This window comes from Apium graveolens, chromosome 4 (genome assembly GCF_009905375.1).
Source record: "Apium graveolens cultivar Ventura chromosome 4, ASM990537v1, whole genome shotgun sequence".
Classification (NCBI taxonomy): Eukaryota; Viridiplantae; Streptophyta; class Magnoliopsida; order Apiales; family Apiaceae; genus Apium; species Apium graveolens.
In genome coordinates, this window is record NC_133650.1 from 190,982,705 (window position 1) to 190,995,223 (window position 12,519).

Genomic DNA, 12,519 nt, shown 5'->3' on the forward strand with positions numbered 1-12,519 from the left:
TCTGTGGTTACTTCAGAACTTGATCAATTGCTAAGGTCCGATGCCTTAGAAAAAGCCTTATTGGGAAATTCAGATATTGAAGATGACGAAGGTGAAGAACAATTGCAATATTTGAATGCTTCTCCTTGGAAGAGGAAGATTGATATGCGTTTTGAATCCCTTGGAATGGAGGAATTGAACAAAGCTCATAAACGCCTCAAGCCATCTATTGAGGAAGCTCCCACTCTTGAGCTTAAGCCTTTACCAGAGCATTTGAGGTATGTGTTTTTAGGTGATGCATCTACTTTGCCTGTTATTATTGCATCTGACCTTTCAGGTAGTGACGAGGAAAAGCTCATGAGGATTCTGAGAGAGTTCAAATCAGCAATTGGTTGGATTATAGCAGATATCAAGGGAATTAGCCCTTCTTATTGCATGCATAAAATTCTTCTAGAGGAAGGTAGCAAGCTTACGGTCGAGCAGCAAAGATGCCTTAATCCAATCATGAAGTAGTGAAAAAGGAAATTCTTAAGTGACTAGATGCAGGGATCATCTATCCTATTCCAGAAAGTTCATGGGTAAGCCTGGTTCAATGTGTGCCTAAGAAAGGTGGAATTACTGTGGTAGCAAATGAGAGGGTGTAACCACGTCTACTCATATATGTGTACATTTAAATTAAAAGTATACTTCTCAGTTTCGGCAGGGCTTCGTACTGATAACATGTTATAAAATACCGGCTATAGTAACAATAAAAGAGCTGCTAAAAGAACTACTATATTTGATCGGAGAGGGAATAAGATGAGTAAGAGAAAGAGCATAGAATGAATGCTCAGGTGCAATTCTCATTCACAAATTCAAGCTATATTTATAGCAAGTGAAAGGGGACATGCAATTAATTCATATGGTAATAATTCTACACCGAGAACTTAACCTTACTATTATAATATTTGACCACATGGCAAAATCAATTCACAACAATAATCTATTAAAACAGTGGCCGCCTTTAATGCTGTAAAAATTAGTCAATCGGAGTCTTGTTTGATAATGTAAAAGATTAAACGTGAACTGACAAGTACCAAGAATTTTATTTTTCCAGTCATGCTAAATTACACACACAAAAAAATATCCCATGTCGGCCGGTTCATAGCATAAAGCCGAAAATCTATTCAACTGGATGCCAACAGCTTGCGCTGCAAGTACTCCAGTGGAGTAAAAATGATACTCCAATCCATTTTTTTTGGAGAGAAAATGCTACTCCAATCCGTCCATAAGCAAGGAACGTAGAGGTAGATCTTCCGTTGATATATTGGTTGCAATGGTCTTGCATTTTCATTCTGCACAAAAGTTGCAATCATATAAATATAAATCCTAAGCAGATAATCCTAACAGCATCACAAACACATGTACAGTTTTAAGTCCACATATAAGGTCTAGTGTCTTGATGCTTCTTTGCGCATAATAAACGTGCACTATATTACACATCCAATTTTAATTAGTAAGTTTGTGTATATGAACACTTACCCGGTGAACAGCATCAAGTAGCAGGTCAAGTTGTCTTGTTGAAACAGTCCTTATCTACAAAATTCAAATTACAATCAAATAATCAGAGAATAATAACAAACAATGAAACTGAAGTAACAGTGGGCTGTTCATAAATGTACACATATAATGCTCTCTAATAAAACATGTTGTTGTGAATTTGATTAACCTTCTTCTGGACAGTCCAAGTGACGCCTTCAGTGCAAGGGGGAGTAGTAAGGGAACCAGTATATCTATAAAAGCTCTCGTCATCTCGTGCAACGTCGTTTGGATCAATCATTCCGGGGTATGTCTCATTTATATTTGTTTCCACCATAGCCTTCAAGTATTTCCTCAACTGAAGCCAGAAAGAATGCACATGGAAATTAGGGGAAGGGAATAATAATTAATAAAGTACATGGTTACATTACATATAAAACAGAGTAGAAAAAAACCTGGTTTAGAAATGGATCTTTTGGGCCAACTTTGTACAGTATACTAATTACAGCTACCTGGTCGGTTTCCACATTTACATGAACTGCGTGTCGCTCCAACTCATACCTAGACACACATAATAATAAATTTAAATGTTACAGAAGTAGTATTTTTTCGAAGATTGTTGGTGATACGCGGATCTGACATATTAAGCTACCTCATGCCATAGACGGTATGCTCAGAAGGCGCATGCCAGTGAAATTGTTGAAGTTTATATTCCATGCCATTGATCTCAATTGACCCTGCATCACCTATCCATTCAAGCTGCAATTTGAATTTCCACCACAAAATTAGTATACATGATCGCTTAGTTTTTATGAGACGCGTTGAGGCATATTCTTGTAACTTTCCTTACAATTTACTAGTTTTACCAAACTTGATAGTTAAATTATAACTTACTTCTATGTCATGTCCGCTGTTTACTAGAGTCGTAAAAGAAGGCTGCTGTTGCGAAAAGACTTGCTCTGAGTCCGGAACTGTCTCAACCATTACGTTTGTCAAATCAACCGGAGATTGCATTTTCCCCTTCTTACATAAGGCCCAGTCTGGGTTCAGATTTCCCCACTGGCTAGGTCCCCTCCCGCTGCTTTCATCGTAGTTATAATCTTCGCTTTCCGCTAAATAATACATTAATGCACACACAAAGCATTCTAAGTCGAAATGATTCATGTTGTTGAACATAGTGCAAATGAAGTATCTGAATTTATTAGCTAGTTACCTGAGAACCTGCCGAGTTCTTGAGCTTTGTTTGTTCGTGCATGCAGAATGACAATAAAAATAATATGCCCAATGGTGAATATTGATTTCATTTTTGTCTCACAATTACATGTACAATACAACAAAGGGCTAAAGCATTATATATTGATCAATTGAAAGGTGTAAAACGTACATATAAGAAAATTCTTATTAAGAATATAGTAACGAGCTAATGAGCTTCACATTTATAGAGGGAAATACAGGTTGGTTAGAAACCTTTACTTGTTAATAACCAAATTGTTATTAAGAATAAAGTAATTTAGAAAATGTTGAGTAACCAGCTCATCTAAACTAACCAAATTGTTATATTAAAAATAAAGTAATTTAGAAAATATTGAGTAACCAGCTTATCTAAACTAACCAAATTGTTATTAAGAATAAAGTAATTTAGAAAATGTTTAGAGGTAGGCCCCCATCTATGGGCATTATTAATTGCCTTTAGTGGCCTTTAGTGTCCAAGATGTTAAAGAAAGACGGTCAACGCCTATCTAGGGACATTAATTGCTTTTAGTGGCCTTTAATGTACACATTAAATTGTGAGAATATTGTGATGTGTGAGAATCGACCTTCATTCAAAGATCCCAATAGAATCATATATTTAACAGAAAAATAAAATCTACTGGTGGATAATATTATACTTATCTTTTATTGCTAATTAGTTACACACTACAGTAATTTAATTTTTGTTGATCGTGAATAATATCACGTGTCAAACTCTTGAAAAAGCTCAAGTATCATTTGTTGACGGTGGATAACATCATGGGGACACCTGCAAAGTAATGATAATATATGTGGTTCATTTTTGTTGATATAAATGTGACTGCTGAGAGGATATGTGGTTCATTCTTGTTGATATAAATGTGACTCCAACCGTCGCTTGAGTCTCCGAGTGTTGGAAGACTTGAATAGGAAATAGGCCTGCAGTAGCCAGAATGGAGACTGGGGTTCACATATTTTGGGCTCCTTTGGATTTCCTAAAAAATATAGTACTAACTTATAACATAAAATTGGAAAGTGTTTTTAACTTTTAAATTATTTAAGTGTTTTAATAATTTTACTTATAAATTATTCATGTGTTTCGTAATTATACTTTATAAGTTAAAAATCCAATTCAAAAAATTCAACTCAAACTAGATTTAAAAATTATACAATATTAAAATAAGTTCGTGCATCGCACGAGTTTTAAACAATTATATACTAAACGTATTGGTTCAATCATTATTCACTTATTTTGATTATTAAAAATAAAAAATAAACAGTGTTATACACCCGCTAAACTCTTAGATATATTTTACTTATCTCGTTAAACTACAACCATAACTTATCCCTATAAATTACGAGCACCGCTTCATCTTAATTATTTTATTATAAATTTATAATTATTTATATATTAATAAAATATATTAAAAATTTTATATGATTGAATAAATAAGAATTTTAAAAAGAATAAAATATTAACGAGAAATCATATGTCGCACAATTTAAATTACTATAGTTGTACAGAAAGTTAGAATTATCCACATTCTCATTTTGCTCACTTAGGAGGTAAAAATGGGCGCTTATTTTGTCAAACAGCATGGAAAAATAAAAAATGGCATTTGGATCAAATGGAATGAATAAATTTTACACCCAAATAGGCACTTTGTTCATCTCAATTATTGATATTAATTAACTTCCAACAAGAGAATAATTTAGCCAAACACGAGACTTTTCAACTAAAGATTGGTGTCATAAAGTTTAAAACAAATACATACATGGTATTTTTCTTGGTCTTGTTTTTGGAGGTGAGCAACTAGAAGAATGATTTAATGGTTTAAATTTGAACCAGTCCAAACTCGTCTAAAAATGACCTAATCTCCCACTAAATTTAGACTGTGCAGGTCCAAATTTGGACCGTCACTATTAATTGATTCAAATTTGAACAGAATTTAAAATAATTTTTAATTTATTTACTTTAATTTATTACATAAAATTTTGATTTCATATTTTTATCAATATAATTAACTAGCGTTGAGATATTATTATTAATTATTTAATATTCTCAAATATTAAAATAAAAATTACAACACATAAAATTTAAGTTGAAATCAATAGTATATGAAATTTAATGTAAACTAATTTATTAATTTAGTCCGACAAATTAAATCATATAATATATCATATAAATATAAAATCGAATTTTAAATCAAATTATTGAAGTCCTAGAGGGGTCCTTCGATCCAAAGAGCTCTTAGAACATTATTGACTGACAGACATTTGGTAGGGGTTGTTTGGTGGAATCAATTGAGTGGATCATGACTTTATAGTACACAATTAAATTATTTCGACACTTTTTGTTTTTTTAGCAACTACATGCGAGAAAGAATTTCTCCTAAACGTGTAGATTTAATTTTCAAAAAATTTCTTTTTTACAAGTAGTTGTTAGGTTACTTTCCAAATTAGTGCCTTTGTTGGAAACTAATAATTTGACTACTTTGAAAACAAACAGATAACACGACACACTGTCAACATTTACATTTTATTTTAAGTATATATTCTTTAAATGACGGGATATATATACTATACTATATTATAATAGACGAAACATTAAAAGTTTGGTAGTTGGTCGGTCGGTACTTGCTAAAATTACTTAATTATCCTTAATTATTCTAAGTCTTATTATTAGATCGATCAATTCTATTCTAATTGATATTGAAGTCAATTTACTCTATTATTTTACCAGTTTCAATTATATTTTATATCAAACTCTATATCATTATAATTTATGTTAAATTCAACTTCTTCAACCAATTTATATTTTAATTCATAACGAGTTCTATATTATTCTAATTTGTTACTCCGGTCTAAATTAAATTTAAGCAAACTAAATATCATTATTAAGATTAAGTTGATATATCATGTGAATCGGGTTAAGATAAAATAATAATACTATCCATCCTCCTAAAAAAATTATACTAATGAACTTGGATAAACAAAATAATATATTCTATTTATCCAGGATAAAAAAATATATTATACAATTGATTCAGACTAATACAAAATAAAAATAAAAATACAATTCGACCAACAAAAATAAAATCATATATACTAATTATTTAGTCTTAAACAAAATTATCTTATTGATTAAGACTTTAAAAAAATAAAATTAAACTAAAAATAATTAGTTTGATTTAGTCGATGTATTGAGCATCGGGCTAATATAAAATAATGTAAATCACAGATTCGAGATCATTCAAATTAATATTAGACTAAGTATAATTCGTATCCTATTGATGGGAACTAAAAAATCAAATTTTAATTAAAACATAAATATTTTTTTTTTAAAAAAATAGACATATAATTATCAATAAAACTATATCGTTCAATCAATAATATATTCTTTTTCAAATATCTTATCTAGAATTATATTTAATCGATTAAGTAATCACCATACTAAAATCATATATTTTACAGTCCGAACATAATGAAGACATTATAATTTTATCCTCAATAAAATGATAATTTCAATATAATAACATTTCCACTTACCAATGCTATCGCTTTATAAGTTTAAATTTTTAAAAAGTTATGAATATATACACCTACTAATATAATTATCATGAAATCATATCATTTAAAGTTTTAAATAAACCAAATTAAGAATTAAATTCAAAAAATTTTAAAAAATAATATAATATTAAAAAAATTATGTGTGATCCGTGCATCGTACGGGTTCTAAGGTAGTAATATAAATGCTGTAAGTACCCAAGATATTAAATAATTTGTTGAATATAGCATGTATCTATTTAGACAAAAATGTATTTATATTTTGACTGTAAATTATTATTATTTTTGTTCTATTAACATCTTTGGTTGTAATTAATGTAACTAACAAAACAAGCACAAGTTTTTATGGAATAAGCAATTTTAAAAAATTATAAAGTATGTTAAGATTTTTCTTTAACAAACTTTACCTTTTTAATATTTAAACACCCACACTGTTTAATCATAATGAAAGTCTTTCCTAGGCAGCTCAAAGGTGTAAATTATATTTTATGAAAGTTTGGTGGAAAGTGTTACAAATATATTGTATATATTATATATAAGATGAATATGGGAGAGAAGACATCATATGAAATTGTATTTCATTCAAGTGTGTATCTTACAAGATGAGACTTGAGTCCTATTTATAAGCTCACTAGAACATAGATAGAGAAATCCAAAGGCCAAATACATGAACATAGGTTGAGAAATCCAAAGGCCAAATACATGTACTTGAAAAGCCAAAAGTCAAGAGTTATGACTTTAAAAAGTCAAGAGGTTCTTCTAGAGTATTCTAGAGACATCCATATTCTAACACTCCCCCTTGGATGTCCAATTTTCAATAATCGTGCCTCGTTAAAACCTTTCTAGGAAAAAACCCCTTGGGAAAAAAATCCTATTAAAGGAAAAAGAGTACATCGATTTTGAAAAGTTTATTTCAAGTTTTTAAGTCGACGCATGCCAATCTTATGTACCAAGCTTTCGAAAACTGACGGGGGTAGCGACTTCATGAATTGATCTGCAAGGTTGTCTCTTGAGCGTATCTGTTGGACTTCAATTTCTCCATTCTCTTGAAGGTCATGTGTGAAGAAAAACTTGGGCGAAATATGTTTAGTATTATCGCCTTTGATATAACCTTTCTTTAGCTGCTCGATGCATGTTGAATTGTCTTCGAACATTACTGTTGGTGTTTTGTCATGATGCATGCCACATGACTCCCGAATATGCTGACATATTGATCTCAACCAGACACATTGTCGACTAGCTTTATGGATTGCAAGAATTTCTGCATGATTTGAAGAGGTAGCAGCCAAAGATTGTTTAACATATCGCCATGAGATGGTTGTATCCCCATAAGTGAACAAATATTATGTCTGTGATCGAGCTTTATCTGGATCAGATAAATATCCTGCATCTGCATAACCTGTTAGTACTGCTTTGGATTTATTAGAATAAAATAAACCCATATCAGTTGTGCCTCGAAGATACTGAAAAATATGTTTAACACCATACCAATGCCTCCGAGTTGGGGCGTTACTATGTCTTGCTAATAGATTAACAGAAAATGTTATATCGGGTCGTGTATTATTAGAAAGATACATAAGCGTGCCTATTGCACTGAGATAGGGTACTTCAGGACCGAGTATCTCTTCATTTTCCTCCTTTGGTCGGAACACGTCCTTTTTCTTATCAAGTGATCGAACAACCATTGAAGAGTTAAATGGATGTGATTTGTCCATGTAAAACCGTTTCAAGATCTTTTATGTGTATGATGATTGATGCACAAAAATTCCATTTGGAAGATGTTCAATTTGTAATCCAAGGCAAATATTTGTTCTCCCAAGATCTTTCATTTCAAATTCTGCTTTTAAGTAATCAACTGTTTTCTGAAGCTCTTCAGGAGTTCCGATGATATTCAAATCATCAACATACATAGCCACTATAGAAAATGAAGATTTTGTTTTCTTTATAAAAATACATGGACAAATAGGGTCATTCTTGTAATTTTCCCTTAGTAAATATTCGCTTAACCTCTTATACCACATTCGACCAGATTGTTTTAATCCATATATGGATCTTTGTAACTTAATAGAATAAAGTTCACGAGAGTATAATTTAGATGCTTCAGGCATTCGAAATCCTTCAGGAATCCTCATATAAATATATTTTTCAAGGGAACCATACAAGTATGCTATCACAACATCCATTAATCGCATTTCTAATTTTTCAATAACTGCCAGGCTAATAAGATAACGAAAAGTTGTAGCATCCATTACAGGGAATATGTTTCCTCATAATCTATGCCTGGTCTTTGTGAAAATCCTTGAGCAACTAAACGTGCTTTATATCTCACAATTTCATTTTTATCGTTTCTTTTTCGCACAAATACCCATTTATAACCAACGGGTTTAGTCCCTTCAGGGGTTCGGACTACAGGTCCAAAAACTTCATGCTTGTTAAGTGAGCTCAATTCCTTTTCAATTGCTTCTTTCCATTTTGGCCAATCTTCCCTACGTCGACATTCTTCGACAGATTTTGGTTCAACATCCTTGTCTTCCATCATTATATCAAGCGCTACGTTATATGCAAAATTTTCATCGATGATGATGTTATTTCGGTTCCATTTCTTTCCCGTGACAACATAATTTATAGAGATCTCTTATATTTCAACATTTTCAGGTACCTGGTCCTCTTCTGGGGTTTGGTTATTCATGTCACGGGTCTCTTCTGGAGTCTCTCCTTGAGATTTTATTTCATCTATTTGGGCATCAATATATTTTGTTCCTTTTCTTTTCCGAGGATTTTTATCTTTGGAACCGATTAGTCTACCTTGCTTCATGCAAGGTCTTGACTCATTTGCCTTGATAATTTGTCCTTCAGGGACTTCAATTTTTGTAGGAGCATTTTCAGCTGGTATGTGTGACTTAGTCACTCTATTGATATCATTGAATGCATCGGGCAATTGATTTGCTATGCCTTGTAAATGGATTAGTCTTTGAACTTCTAGTTCACATTGGTTTGTACGAGGATCAAAAATGTTCAATGTTGGTGCATTCCATGTAATTTCTTTCTTCAGCTGCTTATTTTCTCCCCCTGATTTAGGGAAAATTTTAATCTCTCCCCTTAATTTTGGAAAAACATTTTCATCAAAATGACAGTCTGCATATCTTGCAGTAAATAAATCACCTATCATTGGTTCAAGATATTTGATTATTGAGGGAGATTCATAACCAACATATATTCCCAATTTTCTTTGAGGACCCATCTTTGTGCGTTGTGATGGGGCAATTGGGACGTATACCGCACACCCAAATGTTATAAGATGGGAAATATTAGGCTCTCTTCCGGAGGCCAATTGCAAGGGAGAGAATTTGTGATAGCTTGTAGGTCTGATGCGTATAAGTGCTGCTGAATGTAAAATGGCATGTCCCCAAACTGTAACTGGGAGATTTGTTTTCATAATTAATGGTCTAGCAATCAATTGGAGTCTTTTAATAAATGATTCTGCAAGACCATTTTGTGTATGAACATGAGCTACAGGATGTTCAACACGTATCCCAATTGATGCACAAAACTCATCAAAACTTTTTGATGTGAATTCTCCGGCATTATCCAATCGAATTGTTCCAATATTATAATCCGGAAATTGTGCCCTTAATCGGATTATTTGCGCAAGTAGTCTCGCAAACGTCAGGTTACGAGATGATAATAAGAACACATGTGACCACCTTGTTGATGCATCGATTAATACCATGAAATATTTAAATGGTCCACATGATGGGTGAATGGGCCCACATATATCACCCTGTATTCTTTCTAAAAAATTAGGAGATTTTATTCCAATTTTGCTAAGGAGGGTCTGATAATCAATTTTCCTTGAGAACAAACCACACAAGAGAATTAATTAGATTAAAAAATCTTCTGGTTTTTCAATGGATGCCCGTGTGAATTCTCAATAATTTTTCGCATCATAATTGATCCAGGATGCCCTAGCCGATCATGCCATGTAACAAAATTATTTTTGTTAGTAAACTTCTGGTTTACTGTGGCATTTACCTCAATATTTCGAATATGGGTATAGTATAATTCGGAAGAAAAGGATGGCAATTCTTCTATAACATATTTGCTACCCGAAGTGATACTTGTAATATAAAGGAATTCTTTATCCCCTTTATTCACCGTTTCAACGTGATATCCATTTCTTCGAATATCTTTAAAACTTAATAAATTTCTTTGTGACTTTGGGGAGAACCATGCATCATTTATAATAAATTTTGTTCCTTCGGTAGTAATATAGTAGCTCTTCCGGAGCCTTCGATCAATTTTATACTCCCAGAAATTGTGCATACATTACCTTCATATTTATTTAAAGAGGCGAAATATTTTTCATTTTTAAGTATAGTGTGGGTCGTTGCGCTATCTACAAGACAAATATCTTCCTCTTTTGTTATATGCCCAATGCGAGAATGTAAAATATCCATATTGCTTCAGTAATACATAAATATATAATTAGTAAGGATAATTAGGAAGAGATACAATCATATGCATGCGAATATAAAATAAAGCAAATAAGTACATCAAGCATTTTGTTTATCATCTAGGGTAGTGGTGCCGTCAGGAGTCTCATAAAAATCAGCGGTATCCAAATAAGTCATTGTTAAGAGATTGTCTGCATGGTCTTTATCTTCGAAAACTAAATTTGTTTCAACATTCTTGCCTTTGTCCTTCAGGGACGCTTGATAAAGATCAGCTAGGTGTTTTGGCGTACGGCAGGTACGTGACCAATGACCTTTCATTCCACATCTATAACATTCACTTTCAACAAACCTTTTTCCTTTATTAATATTTTTCTCCAACTTCGGGTTGGAATTAGATTTATCATACTCGAAAATAGGGTAATTTTAGATTTGAGATCCACGACCACGGGTTCCTTGTCCATGATCAAAACCACGTCCACGTCCACGATTACCACCTCGTCCATGCCCGCCACCTCGTCCACGCCCATAATTGTATATTGCCGCATTCGCTTCAGGGAATGGGCGAGATCCTGTGGGGCGAGACTCATGATTCTTCATCAAAAGCTTATTATTTTATTCAGCAACAAGAAGACAAGAAATCAAATCTGAATATTTTGTAAAACCTTTTTCACGATATTGTTGCTGGAGGAGTACATTTGAGGCATGAAAGGTTGAGTAAGTTTTTTCCAACATATTCGCATCAGTAATATTCTCTCCGCACAGTTTTAATTGAGAACTTATTTTAAAAAGTGCGGAGTTATATTCACTGACGGTTTTGAAATCTTGCAGCCTCAAATGCATCCAATCATAACGAGCTTTTGGAAGAATCACAGTCTTTTGATGATCATACCTATCCTTTATATTTTTCCACAATTCAAGTGGATTTTTCACCGTAAGATATTCACTTTTAAGTGCCTCATGGAGATGGTGGTGAATAAATATCATAGCTTTTGCGCGGTTTGACTCAGTCTCTTGATTTTCGTCTTTAATTGTATTTCCAAGACCTTGTGCAGCCAAGTGAATTTCGATATCCGATATCCATGACAAGTAATTCTTTCCTGTAATATCAAGAGCCTCGAATTCAAGTTTCGTAAAGTTTGACATATTATAAACTATACAAAAAGTGTTAGTAAAATATATTAAATAAATAAGACTAATAAATCACAAATGTAATATTTTAAAAATATCCACTCTTATCATGCAACAATAATAAATAATTATAAACAAAGGTTACTCCAATAAATTTAGTTCTAAACTATAATGAACATAAAATAATGAGTAAAATAAAATTAACAAAGGATAACCTACAAAATATTATTTTTATTCTTAAAGATTTTCGTGCATAATATAATGCATAACACGTAATTAATCAATAAATAATTATACGCACAAGATTAGCATCAATATTGATATTAATTTCTCGTTTCAGATCAAAAACAAATAACAAATATACAAAAAGATGGACACAAACTCTGAACTATAACAGAAAGGTACACATGATCAAAATGTTTGCGACAAAAAATGAGACACCATTGTTTATTACACATTAATAAAGATATCCAGTATTAGTGCCTAGTGGTTACTCATTTTTATTTATTAATATTCTTACATGACACATATAGAATATGGAGCTCCAATCACTACTCTTCATTTTGGAAATTTGATTCCTAGATAGGCACGTCATGGTGGAAAAAAAAGTATAAATTTAATCTAATTTTTTTACTCATATTAG

General features: G+C 32.1%; 3 protein-coding genes across 3 annotated transcripts; all 3 read right to left on the bottom strand.

Annotated features, from left to right (window-relative positions):
- Positions 1-947: 947 nt before the first annotated feature.
- On the bottom strand, positions 948-2,919 carry LOC141720507 (alpha carbonic anhydrase 7-like). The gene is made up of 7 exons (XM_074522947.1): positions 2,711-2,919; positions 2,392-2,609; positions 2,150-2,256; positions 1,953-2,058; positions 1,688-1,855; positions 1,501-1,554; positions 948-1,313 (listed from the first exon to the last, which is right to left on the bottom strand). The coding sequence occupies exons 1-7, from the start codon at positions 2,799-2,801 to the stop codon at positions 1,146-1,148; spliced, it is 912 nt and encodes a 303-aa protein (XP_074379048.1). The 5' UTR covers positions 2,802-2,919; the 3' UTR covers positions 948-1,145.
- Positions 2,920-7,637: 4,718 nt separating this feature from the next.
- On the bottom strand, positions 7,638-8,009 carry LOC141719238 (secreted RxLR effector protein 161-like). The gene has a single exon (XM_074521614.1). The coding sequence runs from the start codon at positions 8,007-8,009 to the stop codon at positions 7,638-7,640; it is 372 nt and encodes a 123-aa protein (XP_074377715.1).
- A 3,162-nt stretch (positions 8,010-11,171) lies between these two features.
- On the bottom strand, positions 11,172-11,891 carry LOC141719239 (uncharacterized). The gene is made up of 2 exons (XM_074521615.1): positions 11,411-11,891; positions 11,172-11,317 (listed from the first exon to the last, which is right to left on the bottom strand). The coding sequence occupies exons 1-2, from the start codon at positions 11,889-11,891 to the stop codon at positions 11,172-11,174; spliced, it is 627 nt and encodes a 208-aa protein (XP_074377716.1).
- Between the last annotated feature and the right edge of the window lie 628 nt (positions 11,892-12,519).

Coding starts and splice junctions, on each gene's coding strand:
- LOC141720507 (XM_074522947.1), bottom strand. CDS start 2,801: ATGAAATCAATATTCACCATTGGGCATATTATTTTTATTGTCATTCTG. Junction 2,257..2,391: donor ACAGCGGACATGACATAGAA/GTAAGTTATAAT, acceptor TTCAAATTGCAG/CTTGAATGGATAGGTGATGC. Junction 1,856..1,952: donor AAGATCCATTTCTAAACCAG/GTTTTTTTCTAC, acceptor TTCTGGCTTCAG/TTGAGGAAATACTTGAAGGC.
- LOC141719238 (XM_074521614.1), bottom strand. CDS start 8,009: ATGGACAAATCACATCCATTTAACTCTTCAATGGTTGTTCGATCACTT.
- LOC141719239 (XM_074521615.1), bottom strand. CDS start 11,891: ATGTCAAACTTTACGAAACTTGAATTCGAGGCTCTTGATATTACAGGA. Junction 11,318..11,410: donor GCAACAATATCGTGAAAAAG/GTTTTACAAAAT, acceptor CTCGCCCCACAG/GATCTCGCCCATTCCCTGAA.